We start from the raw sequence: 19,237 nt of genomic DNA, 5'->3' as shown, positions 1-19,237 counted from the left end.
GGTTGCAGGATACAAAATTAATGCACAGAAATCTCAGGCACTCCTATACACCAACAACGAAAAATCAGAAAGAGAAATTAAGGAAACACTCCCATTAACCATTACAACAAAAAGAATAAAATACCTAGGAATAAACCTGCTTAAGGAGGCAAAAGACTTGTACTAAGAAAACTATAAAACACTGATGAAAGAAGTCAAAGATGACATAAACAGATGGAGAAATATACCATGTTCTTGGATTGGAAGAATCAATATTGTGAAAATGACTATACTACCCAAAGAAATCTACAGATTCAACACAATCCACACCAAACTACCAATGGCATTCTTCACAGAATTAGAATTAAAAATTTTACAATTTGTATGAAAACACAAAAGACCCCGAATAGCCAAAGCAATCTTGAGAAAGAAAAACGGAGTTGGAGGAATCAGGCTCCCTGACTTCAAACTATACCACAAAGCTACAGTAATCAAGACAGTATGGTACAGGCACAAAAACAGAAATATAGATCAATGGTACAAATAGAATGCCCAGAGATAAACCCACGCACCTATGGTCACCTAATTTATGACAAAGGAGGCAAGAACATACAATGGAGGAAAGACAGCCTCTTCAATAAGTGGTGCTGGGAAAACTGGACAGCTACATGTAAAAGAATGAAATTAGAACACTACCTAACATCATACACAAAAATAAGCTCCAAATGGATTAAAGACTTAAATGTAAGACCAGACACTATAAAACTCTTAGAGGAAAACATAGGAAAAACACTCTTTGACATAAACCACAGCAAGATCCTTTCTGACCCACCTCCTAGAGTAATGGAAATAAAAACAAAAACAAACAAATGGGACTTAATTAACCTTAAAAACTTTTGCATAGCAAAGGAAACCATAGACAAGACAAAAACACAACCCTCACAATGGGAGAAAATATTTGCAAATTAAACAACAGACAAAGGATTAATCTCCAAAATATACAAACAGCTCATGGAGCTAGCTCAATATCAAAAAAACAAACAATTCAGTTAAAAAATGGGCAGAAGACCTAAATAGACATCTCACCAAGGATGACATACAGATGGCCAAGAGGCACATGAAAAGATGCTCCACATCACTAATTACTAGAGATATGCAAATCAAAACTACAATGATGCATCAACTCACGCCAGTCAGAATGACCATTATCAAAATATCTAGAAACAATAAATGCTGGAAAGGGTGTGGTGTAAAGGGAATCCTCCTGCACTGTTGGTAGGATACGACCACTATGGAAAACAGTATGGAGGTTCCTTAAAAAACTAAAAATAGAACTACCATATGACCCAGCAATCCCACTACTGGGCACATACCCTGAGAAAACCATAATTCAAAAAGAGACATGTACCACAATGTTCATTGTAGCACTATTTACAATAGCCAGGACATGGAGCCAACCTAAATGTCCATCAACAGATGAATGGATAAAGATATGGCACATATATACAATGGAATATTACTCAGCCATAAAAAGAAACGAAATTGAGTTATTTGTAGTGAGGGGATGGACCTGGAGTCTGTCACACAGAGCGAAGTAAGTCAGAAAGAGAAAAACAAATACCATATGCTAACACATATATATGGAATCTAAAAACAAAAATGGTACTGATGAACCTAGTTGCAGGGCAGGAATAAAGTGACAGACATAGAAAATGGACTTGACGACATGGGGTGGGAGGGCGAAGCTGGGGCGAAGTGAGAGTAGCATCGACGTATACATACTACTGAATGTAAAATAGTTGGCTGGTGGGAAGCAGCTGCATAGCACAGGGAGATCGGTTCGGTGCTTCGCCATGACCTAGAGGGGTGGGATAGGGACGATGGGAGGGAGGCTCAAGAGGGAGGGGATATGGGGACATGTGTATGCATATGGCTGATTTGCTTTGTTGTGCAACAGAAACTAACACAGTATTGTGAAGTAATTATACCCCAATAAAGATCTATTAAAAAAAATCATATAGGGCTTCCCTGGTGGCACAGTGGTTGAGAGTCTGCCTGCCGATGCAGAGGACACGGGTTCGTGCACCAGTCTGGGAAGATCCCACATACCGCGGAGCGGCTGGGCCCGTGAGCCATGGCCACTGAGCCTGCGCGTCGGGAGCCTGTGCTCCACAACAGGAGAGGCCACAACAGTGAGAGGCCCGTGTACCACAAAAAAAAAAAATATCATATATACATGGGAATTCCCTGGCGGTCCAGTGGTTACGACTCGGGGCTTTTACTGCCAAGGGCCCGGGTCCAACCCCTGGTTGGGGAACTAAGATCCCACAGGCTGCACAGGGCGGCCAAAAAAAATATCATATATGTATATATATAATATACATACATATATGGATATACATAAACATGTAGACAGAGACAAAGGTCTTATAGTTTTTAATTTTAGCCATATCTCAGGTAGAATAATACAAAACTCAAAAGAATCCGGATCCAAATTGTGTTTCTGGCCGACAGACTAATTTAAGGTTACCTGCTCAGATGGCCAAAGTTTTTTAATGAAGATTTTGTGCGTGTGTGTGTGTGTGTGTGTGTGTGTGCGCACACGCACACGCGCACTGTAAGGATTCTTTTAGAAAAGCTATTTTTAGAGTCATTTTTTCTCTTAGAAACTTCTGCATACCAATCAAAGAGTATCTTCCATCGTCTCTGAGAGGTTTGCAATCCTCTTTTCAAGGGCACCCCGTAAAGTGGACTATCTTATCTAAGTTAAAATTTCCCCGAAGTGGCCACTACAATTCCAAATTATCCTTTGTAAAGTTCCTCCATTTTGCCAGAAAGGCACAAGATCCTGGTCCATAGTAAGTATACATACAAGAAGCAAGAGTTTTTAAGGGAGGAGGAGAATGAGATTTAGATGAGGTGGAACCTATCTCTTCCTCTAGATTCCCTGAAACAATCTGTGAGGAGCTCAGTAATCCTACCATTGCCTAAATCCCAGGGAATCACAAGTTTCTCCCCTTTCAGACAGAAGGGTGACTTACCAAGAAGCTTCGACAAACAGAATACAGGTATGCACAATAAATTCCGAGAGCTCAACATGCAAAGAGAGCAACATTCAGGCTGACTGCAAGGTTGGCAAGAAAGTGGTGAGCTCAATGGGCCCAGTGGGTACCAGCACGTGGTTGCTCACTGGCCTCAGAGTTGTTGAGGGTCTTCTTTGGATACCACTTCTGATGTCAGAAAACTGTCAAAAATCCAGAAATAACATAATCAAAACCACCAAATCAATAAATAGTATTTAGTAAGAGTTTGTTGTGTATATAAAAACAGGAACTGGGAGCTTCCAGAGTCAAAGATGGATATGAAGGTCACAGGCATTAAATTACAGCAAGGCTTATAAAGTGAAAATGAGAGGAAAAAAAAGTGAAAATGAGAAAGTTATTAACGTTTACAATGACTGGTTATTACAATGGGGGGTTCCAGATGGCAGGGGATTGGTTAAAAGTGATTACCTCATACCATTTTAAAGACCATGACTTAAGGGTTTTTTTTTATGATTGTCAGAGGTATTTACAAGAAATAACCTAGGTTAAGTTTCATTTATGTTCATGAAATAAGCTAGATTTAGTTGAGCTTACTGGCTTAAATGGTTTTGTCTGCTCAGGGAATTCTCAAGTCCAGTCTCCATTTTGTATTTAATTTTAACCCCCCCCCCCCACACACACACACAATGAGAGCAATCTGCTTTAATGTACTAGAAAAAATGTCTCAGGCCAAGCCTGCCAGAGTTTGGTTTTGCTATTAAAGGACACATTCAGGGCCCCTCAACGTACTGAAATCTAGTGTTGGGAAACTACAGAAACAGTATCACTCGCAGGAAGCCCAAATTGAATAATTTAGTGATTGGAGCTGCTCCAATTCTAACTGAAGTCTGTGCCTTCCTGTATGGGACTATAAGCGTTGAGAAACACTCTGGGTGAGGGAGTGGGTGGGACGGAATCAGAGAGGGGTTCACTACTGAGGAGGCGTATGCGGGAGACTCAGAAGTCTGTTCAATCATTCCCGGACCGAGAGCCCCATGGAAATCAAGCTGCTTTGAGCACTTCCTCGTCATGCCCGCAGTGAACCTGCAGATTCTCTGCCTTCCAGCCCCGCCAGCCCACACCACTGAGAACTATCGTCAGCCCATCTGGTCCCCGCCAGTTCTCGCAATTTCCCTCCCTTATGCTGACGCCACCATCAACAGGTCTCCGCCCCATGTGCCTCCCCACTTCATCCTTTGTCACTATAGAAACACACAGAGATTCAATGACGTTTGAGGGACTAAGAATACAGATATGAAAAAAAGCACAGTCTTGCACCAGGAGAGGCACACAGCCTACGAGAGCGAGAACACGGAAATAAATCAATATAATATGACATTAACTGAGGAATATGCAAAATACTCCTGATACAGCAAGAGTGAATTATTCCTGAACAATGTGATTTGGACAGTATTTTCCTCACCCACTATATTAGCTTCCTATTGCTGCTGTAACAAACTACCACAAACTTAGTGGGTTAAAACAACACAGATTGATTATCTTACAGTTCTGGATGTCAGATGTCTAACACACGACTCAGTGGGTTACAATCAAGGTGTGTTGGCAGGGCTGTTTTCTTTCCTGGAGGCTCTTGGAGAGAAATCATTTTAGAATCCCCGGAAAACCAGTTCTGGGGATAGCTTTTACTTGGCCAAGAGGCTCTTACAGTCTCAGATAAAGTCAAGATAATGAATAGGAGGAATTTTTCTGATGAATTCTATCTTAAATTCTTAAAAAATAATCAATAGAGGGCTTCCCTGGTGGCGCAGTGGTTAAGAATCCGCCTGCCAATGCAGGAGACACGGGTTTGAGCCCTGGTCCAGGAAGATCCCACATGCCGCGAAGCAACTAAGCCCGTGCGCCACAACTACTGAGCCCGCGTGCCACAACTACTGAAGCCCACGCGCGTAGAGCCTGTGCTCTGCAGCAAGAGGCCACCGCAATGAGAAGCCCACGCACCACAACGAAGTGTAGCCCCCACTCACCGCAACTAGAGAAAGCCTGCGCGCAGCAACGAAGACCCAACACAGCCAAAAATAAATATAATAAATAAATAAATTTATTTTAAAAATCAATAGAACCAATATATTAGTTTAATCCATTTATTAAGCACCTACTATATGCCAGGTGCTTTGCTGGGTGCTAAGGCTACAAAGATCAAACAGAGAGAGTTCCTGACCTCCAGGAATCCACCACCCAGAGAGGAAAAAACAGAAATGTGGTCAAATGCACTGTGATAACTGCTCCAGTGAATAATGTGCCATAAGATCTCAGAGGAAGCAATATAAATAATGCATTCTACTGGTATGCAGTGTTGGAGGAGTCTTGGTGAGGAGACAGGATAGTGGCCTGTAGAGCCACAAGAGAAGGTGACATTTGAGAGTTCTTCCCTTAGAGAAAAAGAGACTAAATAACCTAAATTGAATTTTCCAGTTTCATAAATACACTTTTTATAAATAGGCTAAGAACGCTTCCCAAATAATTAAATGGAAACGTGTTTGTTCATTCTTCTGTCTCACATTATCACACATACATGGCTAATTAAAATATGTCATTTTAGGGACTTCCTGGTGGTGCAGTGGTAAAGAATCCGCCTTCCAATGCAGGGGACGTGGACCCGATCCCTGGTCAGGGAACTAAGATCTCACATGCCACGGGGCAACGAAGCCCACGCGCCACAACTACTGAGCTCGCGCACCTCAACGAGAGAGCCCGTGTGCCACAAACTACAGAGCCCACTCGCCCTGGAGCCCATGCACCACAACTAGAGAGAGAAAACCTGCATGCCGCAACTAGAGAGAAGGCCACGCGCCACAACGAAGAGCCCACACGCCACAACTAAGACCCAACGCAGCCAAAAATAAAATCAAATAATAAAATAATACTAATAAATAAATCGTTAAAAAAAATAAAATGTCATTTTAATTAAAGGCATCCATGGAAGGTGGCCAGGTATCAATGTACCGATGGCCCAGCTGCTCATTTCCTGGCAAGCAATTTCCCTGAGTAACCTACCAATGTCACCATCATCCCCAACCCAGGTGAAACTTATGCTGGAGGCAACCAGGGCTATGTGTCCTCAGAGGAAATGAGTTGCATAAGCAAGACATCCTTTCACTGTATTCTCAGAGGACTTAGTTCCACGCCCAGGGAGAAGTAATGTGACTCTCTCAGGATGGTTCAGAGCCAAGCCCCAGATTCCTGAGGGAGATTCATTGCTTGCTAACATGAACTTTGGCCCTGGGTAGACAAATCTCCAAACCATCCCCTTCATATGTCATGTTTGTTCAAGTCAAGACACACGTATCAAATGCCTACTCTATGAGAGAAACTCTGCTTTGATGCTGGAGCCACGAAACTGAAAACGACAGTCTCTGCCACACAGGGGCTCATGTCTGGCTTCCTGACTCATTTCCCAGATGAGGAAGCTAAGGCTCTGAACTTTCTGGTTTCTTTCTCTGGTCTGTTCATGTCGTACTCTCTTCATGGAGTACTTGCCTCCCTTCCTGGATTCGCAGAGCCCAACTGAAGTCCAACTTCTTCTAAGAGGATTTCCTGACTCCTGTAATCATTAACTTTTACTTTCTCTACATTTCTATTTCACTAAGTCTGTATCTGACAACTTATCACTTAATTATACTTTGCTTTGTATTATTTCTTTAATTATTTAAAGTGTCCATCACGGAACTCCAATGATATTGTAAGCTTCTTGAAGGCAGGAGTCATCATTTAAATTTCGAGTCTAAGCACAGTTAATTCTCAATATTTAGTTAAGATTTAACTGATTGGATGATGGAAACCAGCTCTCAAGCAGTAATGGAAGGACAGGAATGGTAAGCAATGCTCCCACCTTCAAAGGCTGGTTTAGTCCTAACCCAGGCTTCAAAAACCAGCTGCATTGCATTTAAAGAACCTTCCACAAGAGCATAACATAAAAACAAAAGGGTCCACATTACAGATCATATTCACGATCCATCCAATTAAAGATTGAGTCCATCAGAGTAAAAACAAAAAAGGATGATTTATTATATGGGAGAACCATGTAAATGTCAACCTCAAAAGCTAGCCTCCCAGCATCCTAAATTTAATTTAACCAATCTATTATCCATGCATTAATCTAAACCCTTTGAGATGTTTTTAAATTAAAAATAACTTTTTTTCTTATTGCCATAAAGGATTGTTTTTTCCCTCCCTCTCTCATCCCTATTCTTGGGGTCTGGCACCTTCTAGGAAAGCTTGATTAACAGAAGTAGGCATTTAGTAGGGAAAGAGACAGCAACTCTTTGTAACGTTACAACGCCTGAAAGCACATGAATGTTGGCAGTGGGAAAGGTCTGATTTTTTGTAACCATGGTAAGGGCCTCTTTCTTTTCTCCCCTCTTCTACTTACTTGCAGGATTCAAGCCCAAGGAAATCCTCAATCCTTTTCTAACCCCTGGCCTGTCTCATCCAGAAGGAACTGGATGACTGACACCCAGCTGAAGGCTATGGAGTGGAAGAAGTCTGAAGGGCTGCGTTTCCCCTGTGGGCTGTAAAAAGGCAAGTCCACTACTTTCTTCTGGTCTGTGTTGCTCTGTGTCTATATTCTTTTCTCCTGTTACAGTAGAGTTTTTCCCCTGGTACTTCGGCAGAACTTATTCCCTAGTACACTAGGTTCTGGGAAAGGAAAGGGAAAGGGATAGGGATGGGGATAGGAAAAGGAAAGGAAAGGAGAAGCAAAAGCAAAAGCCCCATCAGGAGCAGGTTATCTGCCACTTGCCTATGTGGAGCAAAGGCTTTTCACATCCTTTATACCCCTTTTCCATCCTATAGTCAGCCAGAACCTGGCACATTGTAGGAAGGCATCTGACAGTGACCTCTTTCACTGCAGAGAAAATATCATTGAAGAATTCCAAAGAACTCATAAGGGAGAAGAGGATTCCCATTGGTAGAACCAGAAAAGCTTATCCAGAGTCTTGAAGGTTCTGTCTTTACTTACTGGCTCCTAAACTTGGCACAGTGCCTGATACCCTGTAATTATATAATAATATGGATTGATGAAGTGGCTAAATAGCAGTATGATAGCTACCATGTATTGAGTACTTACCTCAGTGCCTAACACGTTGAAAATCTATAATAAATATTTGTTGAACAAAGAGGGAATAGCAGTAAGGATAATATTATTTGTTGAGAACTTATTGCTCAATTATCTTGTTTAATCCTCACAACAACCATAGGAGATCGGTATTCCCATTATTCCCATTTTACAGATAAGGAAAAATCAGGGTTTACAGGCATTAAGTAACTTTCCCAAAAATCAAAATTGCTAGCAAGAACTTCCCAAATAGCTATTACCAGACGCGCAGTGAATGGTGTCCTTCGCCAGAGGACATAGTCTTATACCCCAGACTTGCCCTGAAAAATTGATGATGCGGGTAGATCTGGGGAAGTAGACTCATGATCCCAGCCATGTATAACAGCAGTCGCTGTTGGAATCAGGGGATTCTGCACAGTCAGAGGAACCAAACTGGGAAATGAGAAGGCATCTCGAAAACTAGATGATCACAAGGCCTCAAATCATAATCCTCAAGTTCCCCTCTCATGTACATATTCAGCATTTTCTAAGCCTTCAGCCAATATTTCTCCCTTTCTGGTTTGTTTCCCCATGTGGACAAATGTATTCTACATCTAATTTTTACTTTACTAAATTATAAAGTAATGACACATGGTTCTAACTTAATGGATGTGTTATCATCAAATGGCTCCCCAACATACTGTAAACAAAATGTTTTGAAATTTGTCATTTCAGAATCCTATATCTGAATGTTAATTTTCCTAATCTAGGACTCTTTTCTATCTCAAGCCAGTAAATAAGGAAACTCTATTTCTACTTCTTTCCTTTCCACTGTGTTTTGGCAAAAATAGATTCAGAACTTATTACTATTTAATTTGATCCTTTCAGGTGGATCTGAGTCTGTCTCATTTATTGGCTAGATCCTTACATACATATCATTCTTATCCACCCCTTGGTCCTGTCCACCATGGAAACAGTAAGTGATAAGGGGACAGAAACAAGCATGAAATTCAAAACAGATGCAACCTGGTACCGGGGCTACAGGGCCCTTATTTTCTGTAACTGGGGTGGACCATTCCTACTTGCCTGTTCTCGGTATAATACAGTAACGTTAAAGTCAAGATTGGGAGAAAAGACATATCAGGTAAATACTTACCAAAAAAAGCTGTATTAGCTGTATTTATTTCATAAAAAATGTACTTTAAATAAAAAACCACTATAAAAATAAAGAGGCACAAACGTGAGAATAGAAAAAATTCACCATGAAAATATAAAAATTCTGAACTTGCTTGAATTGGCAATTCAATAGAAGAAAAAATATATGGCCAATAAACATATGGAAAGATCAATATCACATTAATAAAATTCAAACCACAATAAGATACCATTTTATACCCATCAGATAAGCAAAAGCCATGAAGTGAAATTACCAACTGTTGGTGAGGATGGAGAGCACTAAGAACTCTCATTCACTGCTGGTAGAAGTTGTGAATGGCAGAATCACTTTGGAGAACAATTTGGCTCTATTTCATAAAGTTGAATCCAAATATTATATGCTTTGACCCAGCATTCCAGTCCTTGGCAAGTACCCTATAAATTACTGCTCCTGTACTCAAGGACATATACAAGAATGTTCATAATAGCATTGTTTGAAATGGCAGGGAGGGAAAAAAGGAAACAATCTAAATGTCCATGAATAGGAAATTTTTTTAACCTTGAATCCTCTGAGGATGTTTTTTTTTTTTTTTTTTGTCTGTGTTGGGTCTTCGTAGCTGCACATGGGCTTCTCACTGCAGTGGCTTCTCTTGTTACAGAGCATGGGCTTTAAGCGCACAGGCTTCAGTGGTTATGGCACGTGGGCTCAGTAGTTGTGGCTCGTGAGCTCTAGAACACAGGCTCCGTAGTTGTGGCGCACAGGCTTAGTTGCTCCGTGGCATGTGGGATCTTCCCGGACCAGGGCTTGAACCGGTATCCCCTGCATTGGCAGGCGGATTCTCAACCACTACGCCACTAGGGAGGGAAGCCCCTGAGGATGAATCTGAATCCAATTCATTCATAATACATTGCACAAATCACGGTTTCAAGGTCAGGACTTTTTTTTTTTCTGATAGATTTCAATGTTTATAATTTAATATTTCCTTCTTGTACCCCTTTCACACATATGAATAAGCCTAAACATTCCAAATAGGGAAAACATGCACTATTGGCTTATTAACTGGAGAAAGCTGTGTAGCTCTCTGTCTTCCACAATGGCTCACAGGGTTGAAATGCCTTGTTGAGTTTACCATGGTTCAGGTACTAGCCCTGAGATGTGCAAGTCAGAACTTGAGTTGTCACTTCACTAAAGGTGAATCTATGTCCTTAGGAAGACTCACATCAACCAAGAGACTGATACATGAAATAAGAATATCAATTTCTTAATTCATAATTAGATGTGAGACTGCTTGGGGGGCATGAGAAACCCAGTCGTAATCAGAAAATTTACTGATAAGCAAGGAATCAGTTGCATTCAGCTAAGACACATTCACTAGAATGTAAGCGCCATGAGGACATTTTTGTCTGATTTTTCCACTGCTAAAATTCCAGCATCTATAACAACACCTGATTCAATAAAAATCTATTAAGTGAATGAATAAGGAGAAACTTAAGTATCCATCTCCACAATATGCAAAGACTGATCTCAAGATTCAGCTACTGGAGTTCTTGCATCAGGGTATTCTGGTTCCACTACAGTGCCAGAGCAGGAGGCGCCAATTTTGGCATCTGAGATTCTTTTCCTATGCTTCCAGGACTGATCCTAGTAGATACATTTAGTTGCCCAGACTACAGCTATTCCCTTCTAATACCTTGCTAACAGCATCCCAATTTTGTTCAGGGCAGCAACGTGCTCCACCTCAAAGAACGAATCACAATTCATCTTGGCCAAACATAGCATCTCTGTTCCCCTGTGCCAAATGCTCACTGTCCCAGCCTCCCTTGCAGCCATGGGTAGCCGTATTACCCAGTACTGTCTGATAAGACATAAAGGGAAGACTTCTGGAGTATTCTAATAAAGATGTTGCTTTCCAGATAAAAAGACAGAGCCTCAGCCAGAGAAAGATTTTAGCTCCTGACCTTTCCTCCCTGTTTAGGATGCAGATGTGAGGAAATGATGCTTGGAGCTACTGCAGCCCTTTTATGTTCAAGCGATGAGTTGAGAATAATTGGCAGAGTGGAAGAGTTTTAAAAGCCCAGTTCCTCTGTAACATGGTTAATTGCTGAACTAGCCCGGAAACTGGCTACCTCCAGTCTTCTAATTGAGTTTTTTAAGTTTTCATGGCTTAAGCTACTGTAAGTAGGTTATTCTGTTAGCTGTAGTCAAAAGCATTCCTAACTGATACAATGATTAAGGTTGTTATAAGATATACCTTTTCTCTTTAGGTATGTTAATACAGTCAGTCAGTTTATAGTCAAATATTAACTGGCCTAGGATACAATTTGAATATCTCTGCTCAATTTTAAATTTCACTTTCAGAGGCTATCCTAATCTCACTTGATTTCTAATGCCACTACCCAATGTGACAGCACTGAGCACCTCAGGTCTCCTTTTCCCAACACTCCTTTGCCTGATCTGTTCCTTCTTTCAAATGTATCCAAGTTGTGCCAGGTTGCTGGCACTTCTGAACCAAAATAATCTCTTTTATCATGATAAACAGAAACTGATTTCAGTGCTGAATGAATCAGAATATAGTTGATGTTATCAACAAAAGCTACTGAATTCCATTTGTGGGAATCTGGATATCATGCTTACTTATTCTTTATTTCATTCCTTTTTTTTTTTTTTTTTTTTTTTGCGGTACACGGGCCTCTCACTGCTGTGGCCTCTCCTGTTACGGAGCACAGGCTCCAGACGCACAGGCTCAGTGGCCATGGCTCACGGGCCCAGCCACTCTGCGGCATGCAGGATCCTCCCAGACCGGGGCACAAACCCGTGTCCCCTGCATTGGCAGGCAGACTCTCAACCACTGCGCCACCAGGGAAGCCCTCATTCCATTTTTGAGAGGTAAATATAAAATGTTTTAGGTGTTTCCTTTGGTGATTTCTTTTTTTTTTTCATTTCTTAGTTAAGTGGTTTATTAATATTCTTTCCCATTTTCATTTTCACTCTCCTTCAACTTAACAAATATACTCCTTGTCCTTAAAAGCAAGCGAAGACCTATCGTTCATATTTTTAAAGGATTCCAAATTTAAGTTACCTTTAGGAGAAAAAAACAGTCCTTAGTGTTCAAATATACAATTTGAATAAATTGCTTTATTTCCCCTCCCTACTCCTTTTGTGATTTCTTACCTGATAGGTATAAGATATCAGAAACAACAGCAGTCCCACACTTCCTGTTTGTCCCATCTGTTCTTTATTCCTTTTTTCCTCTTTTTCTGTCTTCCCTTGGATTATTTTTTATGAACTCATTTTATCTCCTCTATTGAATTATTAGTTATACCTTTTTAAGAAATTTAGTCGTTGCTCTGAGCTTTACAATATACAACTTTAACTTATCACAGTTTACTTTAAAGGTTATAGCATTTAACATATAATGTAAGAATCATATAACAATATACGTCCATCCCATCTCCCCCATTCTTTGTGCTCTTGTGCTCATACATTCTACTTCTACAAATGTTATAACTCCCATAATATACTGTTGTTACTCTTACTTTAAGTAGTTAAGTATCTTTTAAAGACATTAAAAGATGATACAAATAGATGGAGAGATATACCATGTTCTTGGATTGGAAGAATCAACATTGTGAAAATGACTCTACTACACAAAGCAATCTACAGATTCAATGCAATCCCTATCAAACTACCACTGGCATTTTTCACAGAACTAGAACAAAAAATTTCACAATCTGTATGGAAACACAAAAGACCCCGAATAGCCAAAGTAATCTTGAGAACGAAAAACAGAGCTGGAGGAATCAGGCTCCCTGACTTCAGACTATACTACAAAGCTACAGTAATCAAGACAGTATGGTACTGGCACAAAAACAGAAAAATAGATCAATGGAACAGGATAGAAAGCCCAGAGATAAACCCACGCACATATGGTCACCTTATCTTTGATAAAGGAGGCAAGATTATACAGTGGAGAAAAGACAGCCTCTTCAATAAGTGGTGCTGGGAAAACTGGACAGCTACATGTAAAAGTATGAGATTAGATCACTCCCTAACACCATACACAAAAATAAGCTCAAAATGGATTAAAGACTTAAATGTAAGGCCAGACACTATCAAACTCTTAGAGGAAAACATAGGCAGAACACTCTATGACATACATCACAGCAAGATCCTTTCTGACCCACCTCCTAGAGAGATGGAAATAAAAACAAAAATAAACACATGGGACCTAATGAAACTTAAAAGTTTTGCACAGCAAAGGAAACTATAAACAAGACCAAAAGACAACCCTCAGAATGGGAGAAAATATTTGCAAATGAAGCAACTGACAAAGGATTAATCTCCAAAATTTACAAGCAGCTCATGCAGCTCAATATCAAAAACACAAACAACCCAATCCAAAAATGGGCAGAAGACCTAAACAGACACTTCTCCAAAGAAGATATACAGATTGACAACAAACACATGAAAGAATGCTCAACATCATTAATCATTAGAGAAATGCAAATCAAAACTACAATGAGGTATCATATCACACCTGGCAGAATGGCCATCATCAAAATATCTACAAACAATAAATGCTGGAGAGGGTGTGGAGAAAAGGGAACCCTCTTGCACTGTTGGTGGGAATGTAAATTGATACAGCCACTATGGAAAACAGTATGGAGGTTCCTTAAAAAACTAAAAATAGAACTACCATACAACCCAGCAATCCCACTACCGGGCATATACCCTGAGAAAACCATAATTCAAAAAGAGTCATGTACAAAATGTTCATTGCAGCTCTATTTACAATAGCCAGGACATGGAAGCAACCTAATTGTCCATCGACAGATGAATGGATAAAGAAGATGTGGCACATATATACAATGGAATATTAACTCAGCCATAAAAAGAAACGAAATTGAGTTATTTGTAGTGAGGTGGATGGACCTAGAGTCTGTCATACAGAGTGAAGTAAGTCAGAAAGCGAAAAACAAATACCGTACCCTAAGACATATATACGGAATCTAAAACAAAAAGGTCCTGAAGAACCTAGGGGCAAGGCAGGAACAAAGACACAGACCTACTAGAGAATGGACTTGAGGATATGGGGAGGAAGGGTAAGCTGTGACAAAATGAGAGAGTGGCATGGACATATATACACTACCAAACGTAAAATAGCTAGCTAGTGAGAAGCAGCCGCATAGCACAGGGAAATCAGCTCGGTGGTTTGTGACCACCTAGAGGGGTGGGATAGGGAGGGTAGGAGGGAGGGAGACACAAGAGGGAAGAGATATGGGAACATATGTATATGTATAACTGATTCACTTTGTTATAAAGCAGAAACTAACACACCATTGTAAAGCAACTATACTCCAATAAAGATGTTTAAAAAATAAAAATAAAATAAAGACATTAAGAACAAGAAAAATGTCTTTTATATGACGCACACATTTACCATTTCTGGTACTCTTCATTCCTTTGCATAGATTCTTGTGTCCATCTGGTATCATTTTCCTTTAACCTGAAGAACTTCTTTTAGCATTCTTTGTGGTACAAGTTCACTAGTGATGAATGCGCTTGGCTTTAGCTTATCTGAAATGTCTTCATTTTGCCTTCATCTTTGAAGGACATTTTCACTGGATATAAAATTCTGGGTTGAAAGCATTCTTCCCATGCTTTAGAGATGTTGTTCCACCATCTTCTGGTTTGCATAGTTTTTGATGAGAAACCAGTGATTAGTCTTAACTTAAGATTTTCTCTGCATCACTAGTTTTGAGAAATTTGATTCCGCAGTGCCTTGATGTGGTTTTCTTTGTGTTTATGCTGCTTGGCATTCACTGGGATTCTTGGATATGTTTGTTTGTAGTTTTCAACAAATGTGGAACATTCTGGAAGCTGAGTAAGAGAATTATAAAATTGTAAACTGAGCTTCATTGTTATAGAATGCTGAAGGTAAATGAAGAGTACTTAACCACTATTCACAGCTCTTTAACAGCTTTTTGTTTTTGACCATGGATTCAGAGGCTAGATACTGAAAGAAAGTTTGGGACATTGTTCTATCTGCTGTCTTGCCCAGATTCTAAGCACTGTAACTGCATAACTTCCCTCTATTTGGTATCACCTTAAAATATCTGTAAAAAGGAGAAGGGAAAAAAAAGTTGTGTGAATCAATACGTTCTGCCTAATGTTTTTCAATATTTTCTCCTGTTTTCACTAAGCCTACCCCTTTAAAAAAGATCTCCACATGTGGTTTAGAGTTGGAGTGTTAATTAGGTCACAGATGAGGTCCACTTTTAGAGACAGGATTGTAAATAATTTATCCTGCATGTGTTCTGGATTTGACCTTGTCCACATGATGTCTGGCTAGGCAGATGAAAAACTCCAGGCAGAGTACAATAGGGATTACAATACTGATTACCCATCCTCTGTGATCATTCCTGATTCTATGATCATTAGAGCAATGTTCCCTCATTGGTTGGCAAATGTTAACAGAATCATTGCACATTTATTATTCATGAGGAAGGTGAAGCTTCATGACAAAGGTCAATGAATAAGAGAATGATCCCTGTGTAAAGGCAGGAAGAAAACTGATTTAAGGATAAATCCTTCTCTCTCTGCATTGGACCATTCACAATTATTCTTCCTAATCCAAAAATTGTTACAGTCTTTATTTTACCAAGTAGACAGAAAGGAATAAACATTTAGAGGGTAAGTGCTGTATTCTAAGTACTTTACAAAGGGCTTTACAGCAGCATTTAATATTCACAACCTTAGGAGGAGGAAATTATTCTTATTAACTGCATTTGAAAGGTAAGCACACTGAGATGCAAGAACCTTGTCCAAAATCACACAGCTGGAGCCTACCCCGCTCTTTGGTGGGGCTAATGGCAGACTCTGGGAAGGCTCACGCCAAGCAGCACTTCCCAGAACTTCTGCTGCCAGTGACCTTGTCCCCACGGTGAGCCACAGCCACCCCCTGCCTACACAGGAGACCCCCCAACACTAGCAGCCGTGTGGCTGACAGGGTCTTGGTGCTCCGGCCGGGTGCCAGGCCTGTGCCTCTGAGGTGGGAGAGCTGAGCTCAGGACATTGGCCCACCAGAGACCTCCCAGCTCCACGTAATATCAAGCAGCGAGAGCTCTCCCAGAGATCTCTGTCTCATTGCTAAGACCCAGATCCACTCAACGGCCATCAAGCTACAGTGCTGGATACCCCATGCCAAACAATGAGCAAGACAGGAACACAAGCCCACCCATTAGCAGAGAGGCTGCCTAACATCATAATAAGGCCACAGACACACCAAAACACACCACCAGACGTGGACCTGCCCACCAGAAAGTCAAGATCCAGCCTCATCCACCAGAACACAGGCACTAGTCCCCTCCACCAGGAAGCCTACACAACCCACTGAACCAAATTTAGCCACTGGGGACAGACACCAAAAACAACGGGAACTACGTGCCTGCAGCCTGCAAAAAGGAGACCACAAACACAGTAAATTAAGCAAAATGAGAACACAGAAAAACACACAGCAGATGAAGGAGCAAGATAAAAACCCACCAGACCTAACAAATGAAGAGGAAATAGACAGTCTACCTGAAAAAGAATTCAGAATACTGATAGTAAAGATGATCCAAAATCTTGGAAGTTGAAAGGAGGAAGTATAAGAAACGTTTAACAAGGACCTAGAAGAACTAAAGAGCAAACAAGCAATGATGAACAACACAATAAATGAAATTAAAAATTCTCTAGAAGGAATCAATAGCAGAATAACTGAGGCAGAAGAACGGATAAGTGACCTGGAAGATAAAATAGTGGAAATAACTAATGCAGAGCAGTATAAAGAAAAAAGAATGAAAAGAATTGAGGACAGTCTCAGAGACCTCTGGGACAACATTAAACGCACCAACATTCGAATTATAGGGGTCCCAGAAGAAGAAGAGAAAAAGAAAGAGATTGAGAAAACATTTGAAGAGATTATAGTTGAAAACTACCCAATATGGGAAAGGAAATAGTTAAGCAAGTCCAGGAAGCAGAGAGAGTCCCATACAGGATAAATCCAAGGAGAAACATGCCAAGACACATATTAATCAAATATCAAAAATTAAATACAAAGAAAAAATCTTAAAAGCAGCAAGGGAAAAGCAACAATTAAGATACAAGGGAATCCCCATAAGGTAAACAGCTGATCTTTCAGCAGAAACTCTGCAAGCCACAATGGAGTGGCAGGACATATTTAAAGTGATAAAAGGGAAAAACCTACAACCAAGATTACTCTACCCAGCAAGGATCTCATTCAGATTCGATGGAGAAATTAAAACCTTCACAGACAAGCAAAAGCTAAGAGAATTCAGCATCACCAAAGCAGCTTTACAACAAATGCTAAAGGAACTTCTCTAGGCAGGAAATACAAGAGAAGGAAAAGACCTACAATAACAAACCCAAAACAATTAAGAAAATGGGAATAGGAACATACATATCGATAATTACCTTGAATGTAAATGGATTAAATGCCCCATCCAAAAGACACAGACTGGCTGAATGGATACAAAAACAAGACCTGTATATATGCTGTCTACAAGAGACCCAGGGACACATACAGACTGAAAGTGAGGGGATAGAAAAAGATATTCCATGCAAATGGAAATCAAAAGAAAGCTGGAGTAGCAATTCTCATATCAGACAAAATAGACCTTAAAATAAAGACTATGGAGACCTTCAAGATGGTGGAAGAGTAAGATGTGGCAATCACTTGCAAACAAGAGGCCTGATTAACACCTCACTTATTGCTGACCCGGCTCTTTTAATTGCGGCCTAAAGTCATATAATACTTTACATTTATAAATAGAAGTCTTACACTTTTGATGGTCTACCCCAAAGATGAAACAGCTTTCCACGTCCTAAATTATAATTTCTCAAAAAGAAATGTAAGGTAAGGTAAGGTAAAGTAAGGTAAGGTAAGGAGAAAAAAAGAAAAGAAAAGAAAAGAATATCTTGGCCCATAATTCAACTATACTTCAATAAAAAATAAATTTTTAAAAAAAGGAAATCTTGGCCCAAAACAAGGTGTTTTCTTGGAGGTGGTTGTATTTATTTATTGATCATTCTCACAGGTTATCACCCATCTGTGATATGTAGCAAGAAAACCACTCTCTGAGAAAGACTCAACTTCTATTACAACTGTGGAACCCAGATGTTATCAAACTTTAGATAATTCAAGCTAGAGCAAGCACATCTAGAGAGTCATCTCAAATTACACTTTCATGTAGTGAGGACCTGAAGTTTTAGAGTGTTTCTCTAGCTCCAGATCAACAAAATTACATCTCTCCTCACCTAGTAATTTCACTTCTAGGAATCTACCTAAGGAAACAATCAGAAACCTGGGCTAAAATTTGGGTAAAAAGATGTTTGTCAAAGTATTAGGGACTTCCCTGGTGGTGCAGTGGTTAAGAATCCACCTGCCAACGCAGGGGACACGGGTTCAATCCCTGGACCGGGAAGATCCCACATGCTGTGGAGCAACTAAGTCCATGCGCCACAACTACTGAGCCCACGAGCCATAACTACCAAAGCCCGCGTGCCTAGAGCCTGTGCTCCACAATAACAGAAGCTACCGCAATGAGAAGCCCATGCACCACAACAAAGAGTAGCCCCCGCTTGCCACAAGTAGAGAAAGCCCGCACGCAGCAACGAAGACCCAACACAGCCATAAATAAATAAATAAATAAATTTATTAACAAAACAAAGTATTATTTATCATTGGGAAAAAGCCCTGCATCTTCAACAACAGAACAGTAAAATAAATTTCACAATGGAACTCTAAGGAGCCATTATATATATTTTTTAATTTAAATATACCCAGTGACACGGGGAAATACTCCATACTATTAATAGTAATAATGCTAACAATTATGCCAGGTGCTATGCTGGGTATTTTTTTTTTTTTTTTTGCCACACTGTGAGGCTTGTGGGATCTTAGTT

At 40.2% G+C, this 19,237-nt stretch overlaps 1 protein-coding gene across 5 annotated transcripts in view; it reads right to left on the bottom strand.

Moving 5' to 3' along the window:
• The window catches only part of ACOT9 (acyl-CoA thioesterase 9), a 72,794-nt gene that overhangs the window by 49,198 nt on the left and 4,359 nt on the right, over positions 1-19,237 (bottom strand). For 2 of the 5 annotated variants that reach the window (XM_022560466.3, XM_022560467.3), the window contains exons 2-3: positions 14,712-15,151; positions 3,021-3,223 (exon numbers count right to left, since the gene is read on the bottom strand). In XM_022560466.3, coding sequence (XP_022416174.1) covers positions 3,021-3,094 — 74 coding nt within the window. In that variant the 5' untranslated portion in view covers positions 3,095-3,223; positions 14,712-15,151. The remainder of the gene's footprint in view (positions 1-3,020; positions 3,224-14,711; positions 15,152-19,237) is intronic. The other 3 variants (XM_089904676.1, XM_089904678.1, XM_022560468.3) reach the window with 3 other exon arrangements.

Source organism: Delphinapterus leucas, chromosome X (genome assembly GCF_059928025.1).
Source record: "Delphinapterus leucas isolate spDelLeu-1000000601 "Yukka" chromosome X, BTC_Dleu_Yukka2, whole genome shotgun sequence".
Lineage (NCBI taxonomy): Eukaryota > Metazoa > Chordata > Mammalia > Artiodactyla > Monodontidae > Delphinapterus > Delphinapterus leucas.
The sequence above is the reverse complement of the archived record's forward strand: the minus strand, read 5'-3'. Positions and strand labels throughout refer to the sequence as shown.